Raw genomic sequence first — 23,110 nt, 5'->3', positions numbered from 1 at the left:
AGCAGAAAGTATCCTCGAGAAACTGCCTTCTTCAGAAACTGGCAGTATCGAACTGGGGTACACATCCACAAACATTAAGAACAACAGCTCTTGCCTTATGTTATTCTGTAGGAGAGTATGCTAGCCCAGAGGGGTACAATTCAGTACATGCAAAGCAGGTTGATGTAGCCTTAAATGACAGCTGTAGGATTGTTACAGGATGCCTAAGGCCAACCCCCATGGACAAAGTTCAATGTCTCGCTGGGATTGCTCCATGTGACAGAAGAGAGGTTGCCGCTGACATTGAGGGGCATAAATCAAATACAGTGACCTCACATCCACTCTTTGGACATCAACCTGCCAAGACAAGACTGAAGTCCAGGAAGAGTTTTGTAACAACTTCACAGCCCTTAGAAGGATCAGCTGCAGCTACCCGACTCACCAAGTGGAAAGAAAGATGACAACACCTGTCAAACTGGATGACACCACAAGAATCCCTGCCACTTGGACACACAGAGAAGTGGGTCATCTGGAAGTCCGCGAACAAACTACAGACCAAAGTCACAAGATCGAGGGACAATCTCCTTAAATGGAACTTCCAAATGACAACACAACAATGTGCGGATGGGGTGAATTGCAGACAACCCGGCATCTCTTCAAATGTAACTTGTGCCCAACCAGCTGTAGCATGAAGGACTTAATGTCTGCAGCACCCAATGCTATCAAAGTTGCCCAGTTCTGGGTGAATACTATATAGTTTTCTTTGTATGTATTGTATATGTGTTCATTTTAGTGTACCTCTGACATGAATAAAGAAGAAGAATTGTTGATTCAAGGGCTTCTTATTCAAATGCATCCTTAAACACATTGGCTACCACTGGTGGTGGTGGGCAATCCATCATCACTCTGTCAGTTTGCTTGTAGGAATTTCCATCAAACAGTCAAACAGGAGTAGACTGATGTGAGGATGAACTCAAAGAGTTCCTTTAACAACAGCCCTTTAGCATCCCTGCCAGCAGACATTGAGATGGATGCAGAGGAGCTGGCACCCTTATCACAGCAGAATAGTGCAGAATAGTCACAGACGAAGTGAGTGAAGTGTGGTATGGGCAGAGCCACTGACCCACATGTTTACCTGCCAGCAACAATAGGCCTGATCCAGCAGTTCTGTTGCCGATTTCAATGTTCATGGACCAAGCATTCACCTCACACAGTGTATTTCTGTGTGCTCAGTTGTCAGTCACTCACAATGGTCGTATGTTGTACTTTCCTCTGTGCTCGATCTCTATACGGTGTTGAAACCCTCTACTCTCCCATAGATTGACTCACATGTTGAGATTTGTTCCCTCTTCTGGGGTTTCAAATCCCCGGCCTTTAGTTGACCCCCCCCCCCCCCCCCCCATCAGCTAGTGTAGATATTTTTGTACTGTCAGTGATGAGTCTGCAGCATTGTCACCCACACAGATACTAAAGTGATGACATAGGATGTTATCTTGTGTGTGACACATTTCTTTCTTTTCATAATATTAAATTGTGGTCACCGTGGACACGGTTTATTTTTGGAAGGCTAGCAGGAACAAGTTTGCCTCCAAAAGATAAAGCACGAGTAGATGCAGGAACTGCTCCACCAGAATGTGGAATTGTTTCATACGCATGCAGCACTGGTGGCAGGCCAGGAGCTCCCAAAGAAGATTCCCCACCGACACCATTCGCTGGCTTCAATAAGTCAATGGGAAGGTCAGAGAATTACTTGCTCTGGTTGTTGCTGCAGAGACAGGTAAGGTGTATCATCAATCCAGTTGATAAGGTTGCCTTGTTATTGACCAGCATTGCGGGATTATACAAGATCGTACAGAATTTAAAGCCCTCTACCAACCTTGAGGAAGTTAACTTTGAGGAACTTTGTAATTTGCTCATACAGTATTTTTATCATCAAACGCATGTGGTGCTGGCACAGTTACAGTTTAACTGGCACCACAAGCTCCCCAGGCAGTCACATGCCGTACGGTTTGCTGACCTGCAAAGTCTCTCGCGCATGTGTCGTTCTGAGAGTCCCCAATGTGATTAACATCTGGCCAGGAGGTCCAAACTACAGCATTTGACTGCTGAATCACATGAACTTATGGCAGCAGCAAGGGATGTACCTTCTCACAAATGGCAGGTAACAAAGTTAGTTACAAGTGCACAGATAAGCCCCCTTCGCCCACCCCTCCCCTCACCGTCGGTGAGCAAGGTGGCCTTGCCTTCAGCTGAGCCACTGTGTGTTTACGCAATTCACTGACGGTTCAAGTACAGTGACATCACGGTACTGACCATCTTCGCCCGAGGCAGGCTCGATGGGTAAGTATCGATCAAAGTTTCGTGTTAATCTCAATGTTTTTGGGTTCTGTGTGTTGCTCTCTTATGGCACCTTTTTTCACTCAATGGGCAAGAGGGTGGTTTTGTCCTGACTGTCATTCGGCACACGTTCCACAGGACTGTTCGCGTGTAGAGGGCACATGTCGGGTTTGCCGCAAAAGTTTGTTACAGTTATCAGAGGTCCAGTGTTTTCCCTGGACTAGAAGGCTATCTCTGATACCCTGCAAGCATTGCTCCAATATTTTGTACTTTCATTGGTAGTGGATGGGCAGCCAATAGTGATTCAGGTAGATATGCACAGGGTCTCGGTCTGCCCTGTGTTGCAACAGCCACTACGTCAAGTGTCTCAATCGGTCCCCATTCAGGGTTTGGAATCCTTACTGTGGTCTTACAAGCAGCTGTCTGAGAATATCTTCCAAGGCCGAGCTGCAGCGTTGGCAGCACCCTGGTGTCATTTCTCCCATTTCATTGAGTTAGTGGGTCACGCCTTCAGTGGTAATCCCAAAACCAGATGGAATCAGGTGCCTTTATGGTTCTTTTAAACAGACATTCAATGCACAATGTGTAATGCGTCATGGATTTGTACACAAATCCGCATCTGGAGGAATTGTTGGTGAAGCTGTCATGGGGTCAGTATTTTTCAGGCATCAATTTACATGATGCTTACCTGTTACATGATGCTTACCTGCAGCTACCACTGGACACCACTTCTCTGAGTTTCTTAATGGTGAAACCACCTTTAGTCTTTATTAGTTTAATCGCTTACTTTTTTGAATCTCGCCTGAATTTATCAATGATATTTGCAATAGTTTACTCAGGATATTCCCTGTTGCGCAAACTACTGTGACGACGTCTGGGTTATGTGCTCCAAATGAGAGGAGAACTTTCGAAATCTTCAGGCAGTTTTACAATTCCGTCTGCAGAATGGCCTTAGTTGTAAATAAGAAAATGTATTTTTCCTCCCCCAAAGGTGTATTTTTTAAATTGTGTGCTCAGAAAAGGTGGCCTTGTTCCCACAGATAAACATGTCAAAATCACTGTCAACTTACTGGCACCAAAGAACTTCAGGGACCGCCAATCCTTTTTAGGCAAAATTTCATATTATGCTGAACTCATTCCCTAGGTTGTGCACATCTGCCACCCTCTTAACCTGCACGTCAATAGGGCATCAAATTTTTCTGACATGTAAATTATAAATGGGCTTTCCAGTCTTCATGCAGTGTTTGTGCTGTGTGTCCTGTTTGGTTTCTTTTATGACTGGTAAACCTTCACCTCTGGCCTGTGATGCAGCCCATTGGTGCAGTACTGTCACATCAGAAATCAAACGGTACCAAGCAGCCCACTGTTTATGCATTGAAGACACTTCTCGCACTCCCAGCATAATTACTAACAAGTGGAAAAGGAGGCACTGGCTATCATTTTTGGAATTAAAAAATTTCAAGTTTTCTTGAATGGGGCAAAGTTCCTACTCATCACTGACAGCAAACCACTTATTTCCTTATTCAGCCCTCATTCCAAGCTGCTGAATAGGACAGCCCACTGATTGCTGAGGTGTTCACTCTTCCATAGTAATTACTGTTATGTATTCTTGCTTAGTAATTAGTATTACAGTGTTTAATACTGACCATCCACTAAGCAAGCAGATGCAGTGTTGCAATTGCCAGTAGGAAAGGACCCGGAGTTCAACTAATAGAATACACTTCTTTTCACCTGGTAGAAACTTTCTGAAGCCTAGATCACATATTTTCTTTTTCATATCCAGTAATGCATAGGTTTCCTTCAATGCCTGGTGGGGCATAGTTTCTAACGCTGAGAAATTAGAAGGAGAAATCTATTTCAGTTGGTAAAAACTTCCTACAGCCACAATAGTGGCTTTACAAAGGTTTTACTAAGTAAAACAGATCAGTCCTAATTTCTGAGAATGATAAAATTTAGTCACTTCTTTTCATCTTGGATGATGCTTTGCAGCAGACTTTGCTGTATATTCCTTTGACAGTGTGAGACATTGCAGCTGCCTACCTGCTTTTCCAGAAAATAATTGCAGCTGTCCAGATGGTGTGTCCGGGTCGCACTCTTTTTGGGGGTGGATTTGGCATGACACACATTTTTCTTCTATGCAACAGACACAATATTATCCAGGGGGTCCTCATGTCACAGAGGTACAAAGTTGTCGAGTGGTCATTCCTCTGACGTTGCACCCTCATGTTCCAGCTGCAGCATGCGTCACACTGAGGTAAGACTTGTAAGAAGGTTTCGGCACATTGTCACACCTACTGGCCAGCAATTGATAGTGATATTGAACCTTTTGTGCAGGCTTGTGCAGCCTGTGCAAACAACCAAGAAGCAAAATTGCATCAGTTTACCACTGGCCAGTCCCAGAGCACCCTTGGGACAGGGTACACATCAATCTTTCAGTCTTTTCTTAGGAAGCATGTGGTACTTTGTCAAATTTCTTGTAGGTCATCAAGTTGTTACCCACATCATCGATGACAACTCTTTGTGCATTGTTGGTCATTTTTGTTATTGACAGCTGCCCCTGGACCCTTATATCTGTTAATGATTGGCAATTTGTGTCATGGGAGTTTGAAACCTTTGGAATGGTATCCAGGATCTGACTCACCCCTTTCAATCAGAATCCAACTCAGAGGTGGAGTACTTCATGTGTACAGTCAAAATCTGAATGAAGAAGTCCATGTCTGCCTTGTTCCAAGATGACACCAGGCAACACTGGTTAACAGATGTAGTCCAGCAGAAAGTTTGCACGGGTGCCAGCTACAACTACTTTTGGATCTGTTGCACCCTGTGTTGCATGCACCGGACCACTATGGCTTGCCATATTTTCCTCAGGGGGCTGCCGTTTGGCCTCAGTCCTTCAGCCAGCAACAGGGGTGGCTTCTGGGTGTGGTGATGGGCCATAAAGGTCAGCTGTTGTTTGTGGAGGATATCGGATGCAGCAATCCATCATTCCTATCAGCTGCAGACACAGCCTGTCGGATCTTGCCTGCCGCCATCTTCAAGCCAGTCACCTGATGGAGTCACTCGCCATCTTGTTCAGGCGGTAGGCTCCCTATTGTGGCACAGTGCTCACCCACTGCCACCGCCACCAACCCCCCCACCCCCATGCCCTCGGCCATCCTACCTTTCGCTGCAGAACAGTTTGAAGCAGTGCCATCTTTTGCCTACACACCAGTAGCAGTCTCTTTTCCCCTGCCCATGCTGGTATACCAACTGTTTTCCCAGCCACTGCAATCTTCTGCCCTTCTGGCAAAGCAAGCTGCATCATGTCGGCATCATGTCGGCATCATTTCCTTTGGTAGGCAATCCACTGTTACGGCACAAAACTGGCCATTTTTGTCCTATGTGGCCTTTCCAGGGACGAGGGATTCAGTATTCCACCCAGCAGACATTAAGACAGATGAAGAGGAGCCAGCATGGTTATTGCAGCAGAACAGTACAGAAAACTGTTACAGAGGGCGCAAGCAAAGCATGCCATGAACAGAGCCACTAGTCCGTGTTTTCACCTTCCAGCAGAAATAGGCCTGGGCTGGTAGTTGTATCACTGATTTCAAATCCCATGGGCCAAGCCTTCACATCGCACAGTGCTCTGTTTCGGTGTGCTCAGTTGTCAGCTGCTATTGCTTGTCACATGACATATTATCCTCCGTGCTCGTTCTATACACAGTTTTTGGACTACCTGCTCTCCCATAGATTGACTTGCATGTCAAATTTCAGTCCCTCTTCCAGGATTCAAATCCTAGGCTTTTAGTCAACCATCTATCGACAAGTATATTACATCTGTGCCGACAGTGAAGTGATGATTCTGCAGCATTGTCATTTCCTCACAGACACTAAAAGCCCTATGACATTACAAGTATCACACTAAAGAGCGGAGCTGCACTGAAGCTCACCATGAGTTGTTCCTGACCAAGTTGGAAGTTCTGAACTTGCAGAATGAAATGTGTCAAATTGCATATGTTATGGTGACAAAGAGGCCAAGCACTGATGTCAAGTATTTTACTAACTTATATGTTCGTGCTCCAATGTTTCTTACCACAGAATGGAGTGGAATCCCTTCTTTATGGGCTTTAGATAGTCCTTATAGTCTCCACAGTACAGCTGTTCAGGAACAAAGTCTTTGTACCATATTTTCTAGGGTAGTATTCTGGAAAATTTAATGGTTGGTTGGTCGGTTAGGGGAAGGAGACCAGACAGCGTGGTCATCGGTCTCAGCGGAGTAGGGAAGGATGGGGAAGGAAGTCGGCCATGCCCTTTCAGAGGAACCATCCCGGCATTGGCCTGGAGTGATTTAGGGAAATCACGGAAAACCTAAATCGGGATGGCCGGACGCGGGATTGAACCGTCGTCCTCCCGAATGCGAGTCCAGTGTCTAACCACTGCGCCACCTCGCTCGGTCAAAATTTAATGGTCTTCCTCTTCATACTGTCGGTTAGATCAGTTTCTACTCTTCCTAGCGAACTGTACAGTTCATGCTTGTATACTTGAAGTGGTATCAGGGCTGAAGAATTTATTTTGTTTGTTGCCTCGGAGTCTTCTCGGAAATGTTTAAGCACATTGCTCTCCTCCCTGGAGAGGACTGACTTCAACAGAATGTACCTCGTGAGTGTACAACATTCTTCATGTCATATTTCTTTCGCTGCATCCTGTGGAAGAGCAAGGACAACCTGTTCCATTGCACTAATAAAATTAGCAATCTGTAGTGTTGTCAGCGACGGTGTAAAACTTAGTCCCTTTCCAAGTACACATAAGGTGGCATTGTCAAACTGTTTTCTCTGTAGAACTGATTACAGTTCTCCATTGTCCTGCTTATAATGACGTTCGTATTTTGCAGCTTGTCTGAATGTGGCCAACTGCCGTGCTTTGTTGGCTGGAGACCCAACTGACTGTGTGTATACCCTCTACGCGTCAGATGATTGAGTTGATGCTATCTGAAGGTGAAGCACAAAGAGTTCTCTCCTGATCTTGTTAAGTCTGTGTTGTATGCTGCAGATCTGTTCCCTGATCAGTGTCAGGCTGGTTCGTCTGCTGGTCTGGTTGGCAGCTAGAGACCTGATGTAGTGAACAATCTTTGCAAAACGTGGTACGATTTGGTTGTCACACCAACTCAGCTGAAATATAAATGAGGCCAGATGATGCTCTTTTCTATTCTGAAGCTTTTCTTGCTTCTTCATTTTATTATACATCTGCTCCCTGTAGAGGTACTTGTTTTTTGATTTTAGGCTTTCCCGGCATATGATGATTCTGAAATGTTCTCTTGTCTGCACTTGTCTTTTAAAATAAGTAACCTGACTTCCTTCTGTTTACAGTGTGGCATCATCATTTGATGAGATCCTTAAAAGACTTACAGTGGCATTCTACACTCTATAAAACACTTTAGGCTGTTTCAAGAGGTATCACACTGAACAAAGCATCACTCACGAGAAAGATGCCCTATTCATAACATATCACTACATGAAGTATGTGTTCCGTGTAGTAATAATAATTATTAATATTACTGCAACGCTCTTCAGTGTTTTATGTAGGCAGTCTGACTGAGCTCCACAACAGCTATCACCATGGCAATTTGGTTCATGCCTGTGCCACTAAAGTAGTTACACAGCACAGTTGTGCAGTTAAAGAAGTGGACTACTGGGAATTAAATTCAACACAAGTACAGAAAAGAGACTATAGGTTACTCTTATTGTATCACAATCCTGAGTGGACCTATAAATCCCATGAATTTGGGTTCCAGAAACTGGCATTTTAATCACTCACATGCTAGCATTGGTCCGACTCTTGCATTATTTCTGGTACAAAACCACTGCAGACTTAATTTAAATATCTTCAACAATAAATTAGTGATTGTAGCGTAATTTTATTGATGACTCAAAACAGTGACAGAGAGAAGAAAATAGTCCACAGACAATAGAAGGAAACACAGAGTCAAAGTGGGTGGGCTAGATGAAAGCTACAAAAAGGATCGCATAAAACTGAGGAATAGACAAAAGATATAAAGACACATAGGTGACAACAGGTAGGGTGAGGAGTGAGGATGGGGTAAAGAAATCTGATGCCATACATCAAATCATTAACACAACAGCTGTTTGGACCTCCAGTAAATTTACATTCTGGCAAGAGAACTCCTTTAGCAACCAAAATCTGAAAAAGTCTCAGTGAAGCATAACTTAATATGAGCAGACTGTGGTTGCCATACAGTGCCAACTATTTGCTATACTTGTAAGCACTGATCAACTGATACCACACTGCCCATGTCCTTAATGTTCACATTCAGTTTTTGGCTGTCTTTCATATGGATCATGCCCAAAGAAAGTATGGCAACATTTAAATTCAGTCAGCCATTTTTTTACTATCGTAGTGTCGCGGAATAGTAAAGAGTTGGAAACGTGGAATATTGTCAAAGTTTCGTTGCCTATGCCGAGAGCCAGAGGCAGGTAGGTGGATTGCACACATATCGGAATGTGTCGTCACGCAGGGGCAATGGCCTGGTTACACACAACAGTCGAGAGAGAATTGCTTAGCATGCGGGTTTGTGTTAGACGGAGACTTTCGTAGAGTGCAAGACAGAGGTATAGCGTCAGCTTTATTGCATTTCACAACTTCGCGTAAGTCTGCCGCAACAACACGTAACTCTATCGCAAGAACACCTAAGGGGCGAGTACGACAGATGAATCAGCAGTATAAGTGGAACGAATGCGGTCATTACAAACGAGTATGACGTCAGGACATCGCTCGTGCTTCCTTTAAATACACCAGCTTTGATAGCAACAAGGCACTCGCACTCGCAGCTAGACTTGCAGTTAGATGTGTACTGGGTCGCTGCGTAGCGCTCAGCTCGGTGATCGACATGTTAATCTTTATTAAGGAGATGTTGCAGTAAGGGCGGCCCAACCAGCAGCAGATGTGAGGGGACAGTACCAGCTCTGGTCCTCTCTGCTGCCGCTGTCAATCATCAACCCAGGATTAGCAGACATCGCGGCAGACTCGCTCGCCGCCAATGCTGACCACATCAGTGAGCCGTCGTCGAGATCGTGCGGGGCCTAGGCCCTGCGCATCCGCCGTCACAATCGGGTGAGCCGACAACGCTGGGGGACTGCAGCCCGTTCCACCCATCCACCGCGGACGAGCCACCAGGAGGAGCAGGGAAGAAGACGGGGTGGGATAGAGTACACTCCGCACTACGAGAACGCTTCTGGTGCCGACAGTGCCGGGGACTCCGATCCGGAGCCTCTATGCGCAACGATCTGCTGTCTACTGCTGAGCCGGCCGCCGCCCAGCCGGGCGCCGCCAGCCACACGTGGCCGATGTAAGGACATTCTTCCGCTACGTCACAGCACGCAGTGCTGCGCTAGCAAGACTGCGCAGCCCAGATCTGGTGTCATCGCTACGAGTCAGCGAGGACTCGGGGAAGGTCGTTGATATCACCAAGCCACATTGTACTCGGCAGGAATAAAGATGTTATGAATTAATAATGTTTCTTTGGCGTCTCTGACGCGCCCACAGTCATTTCCTAGCATCCTGACAACTGGAGAGGTCACCGCCCGGCCATCCAGTCCACCGTAGGTGACCGGCCTACACTATTGAAAATAAAGGAGATGAGACTTTATAAACTTTCACCATTATCAAAGGTATTTTTTCTGGCAAGATAAACTGTCAAAACAAAGAATTTTATCAATACATGGTTTCCAGTTTTTTGAAAAACATACAGACAACACAATCAATTTGGAAAGCAAAACTATTCTGCAGATAAAGTTGGCACTCTACTTATATTAGTACACATTTTAAGTGACTACTTTCACAAACATGCTATCCAAAAAAACGTACATTCACAGGAATATCTTTATTGGAATTCAAATACTGGAAGTCTGGCACCTAAAACAAAAGATCTGAAGGACATAAAATGAAAATGCTTAAGCTCTTTCATCAAGATATGTATCTATAATTTTATGGATTAATTATAATTTCACTAGGCATATTTAACTAACAGTGGTTCATGGTGTGGGTTCCTGTAGTCATGTCCTAGTTCATGAACCACGGGCAACGTATGAGTGGCCAAGTAAGTGGTCCCGACAGTCGGGATACCAGTTACTTTGGAATAAGGCTGAGCATCTCGGACATATTCTGAGTTGTGGTCACCTTTGTGCTCATACGGCAAAGACTACCAAATCCACCGGTTAGTCCCTCAACCGTTAGGGGTAAAACTCAATCGGACTCAGGGAAAGTAAGGCTAGCAACCTGCTTCCCCGGTACTTTAAATATGATGCTGGCAACAATCAGAGCAAAATGCCTCGGACCTTTGGAGGTGACGGAGTCCCACCTCTAACTGACAAACCAGGGACTCCTAAGATACGACTCGGCAAACAAATGGTAATGAGATGGGGAGCTATTAATATCAATGAAGGCTACTCTGGGAAGAAGGTAGAGCTGGCAGAGGCTGCAAGTAAGATGGGGCTGGATGTTTTAGCTGTTAGTGACATTCGGGTAAGGTGTGAGAAAGAAGAGGAAGTGGGAGAATACAAGGTCTACCTGTCAGGAGTCAAAGCAGGAACAGCACAATGGGGTGTAGGGCTTTACATCAGGAAAGAAATGGAACCCAGTGTAGTTGCAATAAGGTATGTAAACGAACGACTGATGTGGATAGATTGTGTCAGTATATTCACATTGTGAAGGGACAAATCAAGATAAGATGGATAGTTTTTATGATGCACTCAGTGATGTAGTTGTTAGAGTAAAGGACAAGGACAATGTTCTGCTCATGGGTGATTTTAATGCCAGGATTGGAAATCGAACAAAGGGTACGAAAAGGTTATGGGTAAATTTGGAGAGGATATGGAGGCCAACAAGAACGGGAAACAACTCTTGGATTTCTGTGCCAGTATGGGCTTAGTAATCACAAACTCCTTTTTTAAACATAAGAACATTCACCGGTATACTTGGGAAGGCAGGGGAACCAGATCTGTCATTGACTATATAATAACAGATCAAGAATTCAAGAAGGCTGTGAGGGACACACGTGTATTCAGGGGATTCTTTGATGACACTGATCGTTATTTAATCTGCAGCGAAATTGGTATTGTGAGACCGAAAGTGCAGGAGGTCAGGTCCATATGTAGGAGGATAAGAGTGGAGAAACTTCAGGATAAGGAAATCAGGCACAAGTACATAACAATGATCTCAGAAAGGTACCAGTTAGTTGAATGTAGTCAATTACAGTCATTGGAAAAGGAATGGACAAGGTACAGGGACACAGTACTAGAAGTGGCTAAAGAATGTCTTGGAACAGTAGTGTGTAAAGGTAGGATGAAGCAAACAGCTTGGTGGAACGACACAGTCAAGGCAGCCTGTAAAAGGAAAAAGAAGGCATATCAAAAATGGCTACATACTAGAACTCAGGTAGACAGAGAAAGTTATGTTGAAGAAAGAAACAAAGCCAAACAGATAATTGCAGCATCCAAGAAGAAATCTTGGGAAGACTTTGGAAACAGGTTGGAGACTTTGGGTCAAGCTGCTGGAAAACCATTCTGGAATGTAATTAGCAGTCTTCGAAAGGGAGGTAAGAAGGAAATGACAAGTTTTTTGGACAGGTCAGGAAAACTGCTTGTGAATTCTGTGGATTCCTTGGGCAGATGGAGGGAATATTTTGAAGAGTTGCTCAATGTAGGTGAAAATACGATCAGTAATGTTTCAGATTTCGATGTACAATTGGATAAGAATGAGGATGGAAATAGGATCACATTTGAGGAAGTGGTGAAAATGGTCAATAGATTGCAGTGCAATAAAGCAGCTGGGGTGGATGAAATTAAGTCGGAACTCATCAAATACAGTGGAATGTCAGGTCTTAAATGGCTACACAGGATAATTGAAATGGCCTGGGAGTCGGGACAGGTTCCATCAGACTGGACAAAAGCAGTAATCATGCCAATCTTTAAACATGGAAACAGAAAAGATTGTAACAACTACAGAGGTATCTCTTTAATCTGGGTTGTGGGTAAAATCTTCTCAGGTATTGTTGAAAGGAAAGTGCGAGTATTAGTTGAGGACAAATTGGATGAAAATCAGTGTGGGTTTAGGCCTCTTAGAGGTTGTCAGGACCAGATCTTTAGCTTACGGCAAATAATGGAGAAGTGTTATGAATGGAACAGGGAATTGTATCTATGCTTTATAGATCTAGAAAAGGTATATGACCAGGTTCCTAGGAGGAAGTTATTGTCTGTTCTACGAGATTATGGAATAGGAGGCAAACTTTTGCAAGCAATTAAAGGTCTTTACATGGATAGTCAGGCAGCAGTTAGAGTTGACGGTAAATTGAGTTCATGGTTCAGAGTAGTTTCAGGGGTAAGACAAGGCTGCAACCTGCCTCCACTGTTGTTCATATTATATATGGATCATATGTTGAAAACAATAGACTGGCTGGGTGAGATTACGATGTGCGAACACAAAATAAGCAGTCTTGCATATGCGGATGACTTAGTTGTGATGGCAGATTCGATTGAAAGTTTGCAAAGTAATATTTCAGAGCTAGGTCAGAAATGTAAGGACTATGGTATGAAGATTAGCATCTCCAAAACGAAAGTAATGTCAGCGGGAAAGAGATATAAACGGATTGAGTGCCAAATAGGAGGAACAAAGTTAGAACAGGTGGACAGTTTCAAGTACTTAGGATCCATATTCTCACAGGATGGCAACATAGTGAAAGAACTGGAAGCAAGGTGTAGCAAAGCTAATGCAGTGAGTGCTCAGCTACGATCTACTCTCTTCTGCAAGAAGGAAGTCAGTACCGAGACTAAGTTATCTGTGCACCGTTCAATCTTTCGGCCAACTTTGTTGTATGGGAGCGAAAGCTGGGTGGATTCAGGGTACCTTATCAATAAGGTTGAGGTAACGGATATGAAAGTAGCTAGGATGATTGCAGGTACTAGTAGATGGGAACAATGGCAGGAGGGTGTCCACAATGAGGAAATCAAAGAAAAACTGGGAGTGAACTCTATAGATGTAGCAGTCAGGGCGAACAGGCTTAGATGGTGGGGTCATGTTAAACGCATGGGAGAAGCAAGGTTACCCAAGAGACTCATGGTTTCAGCAGTAGAGGGTAGAAGGAGTCGGGGCAGACCAAGGATAAGGTACCTGGATTCGGTTAAGAATGATTTTGAAGTAATAGGCTTAACATCAGAAGAGGCACCAATGTTAGCACGGAATAGGGGATCATGGAGGAATTTTATAAAGGGGACTATGCTCCAGACTGAACGCTGAAAGGCATAATCAGTCTTAAATGATGATGATGATGATGATGATGATGATGATGATGATATTTAACTAACAAATCCAATAATAGTCCCTCCCTTCGAAGGAAAAAGCTTTTGTTATATAAAATTTTATTTTTGTGTTATACCTAATGACTTTCCTGGTGGTAAAATAACTGCTTCTACTGGTTCAATTCTTCCTTCTCCAAATTTTCCTAATCCTGAACCAGTCACATATCCCATTTGTGCCATAAGGCGGGAGCCAATACCCTGCAACAGTTCATAAAATATACAACATATAATAAAAACATATTATATAACTGGACAGATATTTGTTACTTCTTAATTTTACTTTTGTTTTGACAAATAGCTAAAATGTTCAAGATATTACTAATGCTGATCACTCCTATCCACAGATCCATCTGACAAACCATTTTCCTTCAATTGTCATATGAATACTTTGGTTGTACAAAAAAAAAAAAAATGTGCACATAAAAATGTTCATTTGTTCAACAATACACTTAATGGTAATTAGTTTGGTGATAGCTGTAAAACAGTGAGAACTCAAATTAGTGAATATAAATTAATTAAACTGCTCAGCTTATGCAGATACTTCTTATTTGTGAAAACTGTGACAACACCAGTAAACATTATAAAAAACATGAAACGTATGTCTCTACTGGTATACATACAAAAATTGTAACGTCAAACTGGTATCATGATAGTTGTGTGCAAAACTAGTATTTTGTGTCTCCACTGCAAATCAATTAAGATTTTCATATGTGGTGGCAATGAAGCAAAGATGAAAAAGAATGTATTTCAAAAGCAGTCTCTTCCCAGGATCTTGCAATGTTAAGTCACAAACAACTGTAACTGAGCAAGCACCCACTGGACACAACCAATGTTGGTCTTCTGTCAACAAATCAGTAAAAAAAAAAAGCATGTTTGATTAACGGAATTCAACACTGCAGTACAGTGAATAAAGCTAGGACATTTCAAGCAGCATGTTACTGTGCTATTTATACATGTCAATTGGAGTGTTATGACTGAGGGATACTACTTCTCCCTAACAGTAACTATTCAAAATACTCACAAACCTGTAATGTTACACATCCTCCCATCTCCCCACATACACACTGGAGCAAATATAGTGCACAAACTACAGGAATAACATTGTGGGATGTGATCAGTTATAACTGATCCTGTTGGCTTACCAAGAATTGTGACAAAGGCAGTACCTCATGGTGTTTGAGGAAAATAAAGTCAAAGCCTACCTTGGCACAATACTGGTGCTGTATTTCAACAAGACAGCATTCAGTTATCTCTTCACCAGAATACAGCACGAAAGATACCCTATTTTTCCAGCTTGGCCACCCTCTATGTCCATGTCACCCACTACAAAGCTACTGGCTCATTACTGTTCTCCAACAGTGAGTAACATTGAAGTGTGGACTCAGTGCAATACCCATCAAAGGTTCTTTGGAAGTGTAGCCACATGAATTTGAAATACTGGCCTCAACAAAATAGTAATAATGTTTTGAAATTTTGCACTTTACAATATAAATGTAAGAAGCTCAATAAGAGAGAGCAATACATAAATCATTCCACTGCAGGAATATCCACTGATGAGCCAAAAGATTCTGACCACCTGTTTCGGAATGATATACATCATTGATTCTGCGTGTCAGGGATCCGACAGTTCGCTGGTAGGTTTGTGGAGGTATGTGGCATTAATTGTCTTGAAACAGGTCATGCAATTCATGTAAATAATGGGCTGCTGATCTGCATACACAGTGATGGCACCCAATAGCAACCCAATGGGGTCCACAGGTTTTTACATCTGGCAAATTTGGTCACCGAGACATCAATGTGAGTTCACTATAATGCTCTACAAACCACTGTGGCACAGTTCTGGCTCCAAGACACAGACAATTATACTGCTGAAAGATGACATCACCATTGGGGAAGACATCAAGCATGAAGGGATCCAGGTGGTTTGCAGTTGTCAGTGTGTCTTCGTTTATTACCACACGTACCATGCAAGTGCAGGAGAATGTCTCCCATAGCATAATACTGTTCCCACCAGCCTGTGTCCATGGCATGCTGCACATTTGGAGCCGCCATTCACCTCAATGATGGTGTTTGTGGAGATGACCATTGACCTAGTGTAGCAAAAATACGATTCACCTGAAGAGCCGTTGTGTTCCCATTGATTGATGGTTGAATACCAATGATCCCGTGCCAACTGCAATCGTAATTGACGATGTTGTTGGGTCAACATGTGAACACATAGGTGTGGTCTGCTGCAGTACTCCATGTTCGACAACGTACAATGAACAGTGTGCTCCGAAACACTTGTGCATGCACCAGCATTGTGCCCTTCCGGCAAAGATGTCAACAGATCAGCACCTATCCTACTTTGCAGAGGAAAAAGCCCCCGAACCCCACACCCTGTGAAAAGTCGTGGATGTAAGGCCATTTAAAGTCTAGTGATAGCTTCACTGTCCTTCTACCTTTTTCTGTAGATGCTCACGACAGAAGCATGTGAACATTCAACCAGCTTAACTGTTTTCGAGATACTCATTTACAGGCTCTGCATAATAATAATCTGCCCTTTGTCTAAGTCACTTATCTCAATGGATTTCCCCATTTGCAGCCCATATCTTTGCTAGGGTGATCTCCCAGCTGTATCTGCTCTGCTTTCATACTTACGTTACTGCATCACATGCCCGCAATGCTGCCAAGCGGCATCCGGTGTCAGGGTGGGCACTGGTCATAATCATTTGGCTTATCAGTCTTATTTACAATAAAGAAGTTCCAACAGTCAAAACTGGAGAATTATATGCAGAGACAAATGATGAAGAGAGGACAGTTTGAGTATGTCCTATTGATCTTAACAATTTGAAGTGGAGTTCTATTTCAGCTGGATAATAATCAGTAATAGTTGTGGATTTGATTAAGAAGCCATAATCATTCACTTTAAAGTATTAAGATGTTTCATGGAAAATCTAAATCCAGTTGGGTGAATGGAAATGTGAATCCACCTGAACATCAGTCTTGTCTTATCCACTACACCAACTAAGCCAGTAAAAAGTAAAAGAAATGTAAGGAAACTATAAGACCTAACCACAAACTGCTTACAAAGAAATTAAACCTTAGAGAAACATGGTGCTTTCTTTAACACTGGAGAGTCTAGAATTGTTCATTACTTGGAATCTACGCACATAATAATAATAATAATAATAATAATAATAATTGCATCACCCTGGTTCCCAGAACTCCTGAAGATAGATGTTGACTGTGGATATTGTATCATAGACACAGACCCTTTGACTGTTCAGAAATGTTATTAAACCCGCCGAAAGATGTAAACAAGCATGCATGAGCAGCACCTATTACATGGGGGAGGTTTGACAGCCAATCAGTTCCAGACATTTCGCCAGGAGGGAGGTACACAGTTCGAGCTCTCAGGCTGCCCAGGGGCAACTTCCTGCAGTGGATGACTGCTACGGACTATGGCTCTGAGGAACCCTGACAGCAACGCCACCATGTTGAATTATGCTTTTCGTGCAGCCACAGGACATCGCGTTATGACTCAAACTGTGCGCAATAGGCCGCAGGATGCACAACTTCACTCCCGATGTCCATGGCAAGGTCCATCTTTGCAACCATGACACCACGCAGTGCAGTACAGATGGGCCCAACAATATGCCGAATGGACCGCTCAGGATTGGCATCACATTCTCTTCACCGATGAGGGTCGCATATGCCTTCAACCAGGCAATAGTCGGAGACGTGTTTGGAGGCAACCCGGTCAGGCTGAATGCCTTAAACACTCTGTCCAGCGAGTGCAGGAAGATTGAGGTTCCCTGCTGTTTTGGGGTGGCATTATGTGGGGCCGACATAAGCCGCTGGTGGTCACGGAAGGTGCCGTAGCAGCTCTACGATACACGAATGCCACTCTCCAACCGATAGTGCAACCATATCGGCAGCATATTGGCGAGGCATTCATCTTCATGGACAACAATTCGCACCCCCATTGTGCACATCTTGTGAATGACTATCTTCAGGATAACCACATCGCTAGACTAGAGTGGCCAGCATGTTCTCCAGACATAAACCCTATCGACATGCCCAGGATGGATTGAAAAGGGTTGTTTATCAACAATGTGAACCACCAACCACTCTGAAGGATCTACACCAAATCGCTGATGAGGAGTGGAACAATCTGGACCAACAGTGGCGAGGAGGTGCAGTGCAGTGGATAGACATGTGAAGGAATTTGCCTGAAAACTAAGCAATTCTGCACCTTTTTTTACATATCTTTCCACAGCTCTGTGCTGTCTCCATTTGATGAGTAGTGATCTATTTTCTCGGATACACTACCTGACAAAAATAGTGAATTGCCCAAAGGGGGTGGAGGAAACAAAATTAATCTTTGAGGTTTGAGATTGTATGTAATGTTATTTCAATAAGTACAAATGGAGTCAAATGCACAAAGAACTTTGCAGTATGACACTGAACTCCCTCTGACCTGGATGCATACACTGATTCAGTTGGGAAGGGTGTCATATCCTCTCCTGAGACAAGCTGGTCCACAACTGTTGTAAATGGTTCTTGATATCCTGGATACTGGCACTGGGATGGAGATTATGTCTGATCTAGTTCCATACATTTTATTAGGGTCATATTTGGTGATGTTGCTTGCCATGGGCATACCTCAACATAATGCAGACAGTTCGTAACGTCACACAGATATGTTTCATATGTGGGCAACCACTATCCTATCGAAAAATGTTACTACAATACTGTCACATGAAAGGTTTATCTGTTATTACTTTTATGTTGTAATGTCATATACTGAAACGTTCCATTACTCTGGAGATTTGCTCTTCAGTTTGGTCCTACAGAACTTGACGTATAAATAAATAAGTAAGTAAGTAACACATGAGGACATAGGATGTCTGTGATGTACCACTGTACCATGGAAGTTCCCTCAATCACTGCTAGCCATGACCTGAAGTCGTAGCCAATGGCCCCCCACAACATTGTACCAGGAATAACATTGTACAGGAGTTACTTTCCAATACAATTCATCAGCAGTCCACACTTCCTGGTCATGGCACCTCCCAAAGCCTGCACGTGGGATGTTAATTTCCTAGTTCAGGTGCCACTAATCTCCAACCAATGGTGTGGGAAGACACAGAATGTTGCAGTGAGTTCATTACATGTCCTCAGATGGCAGGGGGAGATGTGAAAGGAGCTGCAACATGCTCGGTGCACAATACAGAGATCTTCCTTTTTGGCGGTCAGACATGTTCGACTGAAACCCTGGCGACGAGTATGCCAGCCAACATGTCCCCCTGCAGTCCAGCATTGGGTTATTGTCACAACCAAATACATCACTAATCTGGATATTGCACGATTCACTAAGCTGGCCAAATGGAAACACACAATAAGGCCCCTTTCAAACTTCCACACGAGTAAGTGGTGTCATGTCCAGCAAGTAGTCTAGATGTTGAATGACGATATCCTGTGGTAGGTCCATTCAATTACCTAAGATGGCGATGGCTATTCTAATATTTTGAGGAATTAAGGAACTGAGTTGGGAAATATGAACAAACTTTTCTGCTCCTCTAAGCAAAATAAATGAATGTACACACACGGTTTCTAACTGTAAATTTCCCCTGGAGGAAGGTGCATGACTAGGTCTTAAATGCAAGCAGAGCTAGAGCAAACTTTTAAGAGCCTACCCTGAGGCCCAGTCCTCACAGTGTACTAACTGCTTCAGTTGAGTTCCCTGAACTGCCTCATCTAACTTGTGGGTGGTGCACCGTTGCCTTATATGTCTTACCCTGCCAATCTGACCATGTTCTGCAGCACTGTGAGTCCATGTATGGTCATCCAATGCCCATTTGTGACTTCTTGCTTGTGCCCATATATGGTCAGCCTCCACACAGACAATGCCACATCACTCCCAGCAGCCTCATGTAAGCCCACATGAGTTCCATGTTGACATCTGACCAGTGCTCTTCCTGTGACAACTTCTTTGTATTCTCAAGCAAAACCACTCAGCCTGGCTTCTGCTCTTTTGCCTTTCAAATGTTGCACTGTTCATACACTGAAGAGCCAAAGAACTGGTACACCTGCCCAATATCGTTTAGGGCCCCTGCGAGCATGCAGAAGTGGCTCAACACGATGTGACATAGACTTGACTAATGTCTGAAGTAGTGATGAAGCGAACTGACACCATGAATCCTCCAGGGCTGTCCGTAAATCTGTAAGAGCATGATGGGGTGGAGACCTCTTCTGAACAGCATGTTGCCAAGGCATCCCAGTTATGCTCAATAATGTTCATGTCTGAGGAGTTTGGTGGCCAGTAGAAGTGTTTAAACTCAGAAAACTATTCCTGGTGCCATTCTGTAGCAATTCTGGATGTATAGTGTCTCGCACAGTCCTGCTGGAATTGCCCAAGTCTGTCAGGATGCATGACGAACATGAATGGATGCAGGTGATCAGACAGGATGCTTACGTACGTGTCACCTGTCAGAGTCGTATCTAGACATATCAGAGGTCCCATATCACCTCAACTGCACATGCTCAATACCATTACAGAGCCTCCACTAGCTTGAATGGTCCCCTGCTGCCATGCAGCGTCCACTGATTCATGAGGTTGTCTCCATACCCATACATATCCATCTGCTCGATATAATTTGAAATGAGACTCGTCCGACCAAGCAACATATTTCCAGTTATCAACAGCCCAATGTCGGTGTTGACGGGTCCAGGGCAGGCATAAAGCTTTGTGTCGTACGCAAGTGAGCCTTCAGCTCCGATAGCCTATATTGATGATGTTTCATTGAATGGTTCACACGCTGCCACTTGTTTGATGGCCCAGCTTCGAAATCTGCAGCAATTTGCAGAAGGGTTGCACTTCTGTCATGCTGAATAATTCTCCTTAGCTGTGTTGGTCCCATTCTTGCAGGATCTTTTTCTGGCCACAGCAACATTGGAGATTTGATGTTCTACCAGATTCCTGATATTCACGGTACAGTTTTGAAATGGTCGTACAGGACAATCTGCACTTCACCGCTACCTCAGAGATGCTGTGTTCCATCACTCTTGCACTGCCTATAACACCACTTTCAAACTCATTCAAATCTTGATAACCTACAATTGCAGCAGCGGTAACTGATTGAACAACTGCACCAGATACTTGTTGTCTTATGCAGGCGTTGCAGACCGCAGCACCGTATGATGCCTGTTTACATATCTCTGTATTTGAATACGCATGCCTATACCAGTTTCTTTGGCACTTCGTTTTATATGTGATCCCCCGTCCCCCAGGAAAAATTTGTTGGTGTTGTCCTAAGTGACTACAATTTTTTACACAAGTCTACAATATTCTAAAATCCTCTGACATGCATACAAGTCATCGTCATATCTGAGCGTTATAGTTTCTGCAGTCAATGGCAAAAATTATGCCTTTTAAAAAGTTCTACATGCCTGGAAACCACAGCCATGAAGAGTTAATCAATCATAAAGTCAGGTAAATAAAGTGTTACCCGTCTTTTCCCAGAAACAGAACTGTATCCATGGTAGGAAGGGTCCATTTACTGTGGTTCCCTGGCGTGTAGAACTTTTTCAAAGTTTTTCATGTACTAAAGCACAGTCTTTTGCAGCACGCCACTTGATAATGGCCCTCATGCTGAAACTGCAACAGTAAGAACATATACTTTCTATGGTCAATAGTAAAAACAATGTCTTTTAAAAAGTGTCTTTAGAATGATTTACGCTTCATGTCATGATTACAAGTCTAATACCTGATTTACTTTACAATATCTCACACTTCCTACCATAGTTACAATTCTGGTTTTAGTGTTTGTTTTAAGTACAATGCTTAGGTTGGTTGATTTATGGGAGAGGACCAAACAACACTTAGATGCTGAGCTTTGTCCTCATATCTCAAATACCTAATATCACTCCACACATGCCAAGCAGGCATACAGGATCTATCAGAGATTATCTCTTCATTGTCCTTTGAGTACAACAATATATCACCATATCCCTATCTGGGCACCGATTTACAATAGCATTCTTAACACATATGTTCCCACAGTAATCATCACTCATTGTCCTGAACACAAATTTACAGTATTTACAAAGACAACATATAATATTTATAATCACTACATCAGAGTTTACATAACTCCTGAAAGAGAAATGACTTATGAAGAAGCTGCTAAAGCTACTTCTCTCCTTATACTCAATTTTGCTCCTCAATTCATAGAGCTCACACTCTACTTATACCTGCAGCTGTTAGGCCATGCAACTGCTGTATTGACAAATCCAGCTTCAGTTCACTGATACTTTTCCTCTTGGTATTTACTTTGCAGCATTCAATTTCCACGCCTAAGTTTGGTACAATGTCACTACTGGTGGCATTTCTTCGTACCACATGCTCAGATTTTATCACCATCTGAGCAGTGTATTCCCAACATCTACCCATAAATTTTAACTTTTCTGTACCTCGAAGCATGATATCATCGAGCTTATATTAGTGACAGAGCACGGTAATGGCTTTGTCTATTAGGGCAACAGATAAGTCATTCATTATTACTCTGCAGTGTCTACAAGCTATCTTTTAATACTACTAAGCTTTACATGAAGTCCTTCTGAATTCCTCAGACTGGTTGCAGCACCTTAACCTCACACAGCTCATGACATACATGAACAAAGTATAAATACTTCTTTACATATTCTGAGACTCTGATCCACAGTTTTACACTGTAGCTGCTAGCTAGTTAACTTTGAAAACTGTCATTTTTCATAATCAATTATCAGTAGCTCTTTTCAGGCGCAACATACATAAATGCCTTGTTCTGACCACTTCCAATGGCAATGGTAGTATGGTGGTATGCATCGGCTCAACTTTTTTGTTCCCCATTTTATTATCTTCTTTTTTTCACTACAGAGCTTACCATTTGATTAGAACTAGTTAAAGTTCCTTTAAATATTGTCACTTGCTCCTTTGAAAGTCTGAGCAGTTATTTTGAGCCTTTCTAGTATATCTATTTTTGCCTTGAAATATGTGATGCCACCTTCATCTAGCATTCCTAACAACATTTTGCTGACCTGACAAAATTTACGATATCTCACTTCTGTACACATGATTCATGTCCCATCAATTGTCCAATTAGGGCTTGTGCCTATTCGATCTTTCCTACATGCTAATGTAACACATGTTGCGCATTTTTAGGTTGTACTGCACTACTATACAGCATCACCAGTCTCCCTTTACAGAATGGCTCAAATTTCTCCTTCGGCCGTAGCAAACTGATACACCTCACTATTCTCCAAGTTGTACGACAAATGCTCACTTTGCCCATGTTGTCATAATACAGTTCACGTAACAAAAAGGATTTCACTATCTGTATGTATGACTGTGGCCCAGTGTACCTAATTTCATCAGCAGGAGAATAGCATCTATTATGCAGCATGATGCCAACATCTGGAAT

General features: G+C 43.2%; 1 protein-coding gene across 3 annotated transcripts in view; it reads right to left on the bottom strand.

Moving 5' to 3' along the window:
• The window catches only part of LOC126471424 (zinc finger CCCH-type with G patch domain-containing protein), a 176,790-nt gene that overhangs the window by 19,067 nt on the left and 134,613 nt on the right, over positions 1-23,110 (bottom strand). For all 3 annotated transcript variants that reach the window (XM_050099564.1, XM_050099565.1, XM_050099566.1), the window contains one exon: positions 13,742-13,862. In XM_050099564.1, coding sequence (XP_049955521.1) covers positions 13,742-13,862 — 121 coding nt within the window. The remainder of the gene's footprint in view (positions 1-13,741; positions 13,863-23,110) is intronic.

The sequence above is a fragment of the Schistocerca serialis genome, chromosome 3 (assembly GCF_023864345.2).
Source record: "Schistocerca serialis cubense isolate TAMUIC-IGC-003099 chromosome 3, iqSchSeri2.2, whole genome shotgun sequence".
Taxonomy (NCBI): domain Eukaryota; kingdom Metazoa; phylum Arthropoda; class Insecta; order Orthoptera; family Acrididae; genus Schistocerca; species Schistocerca serialis.
The sequence above is the reverse complement of the archived record's forward strand: the minus strand, read 5'-3'. Positions and strand labels throughout refer to the sequence as shown.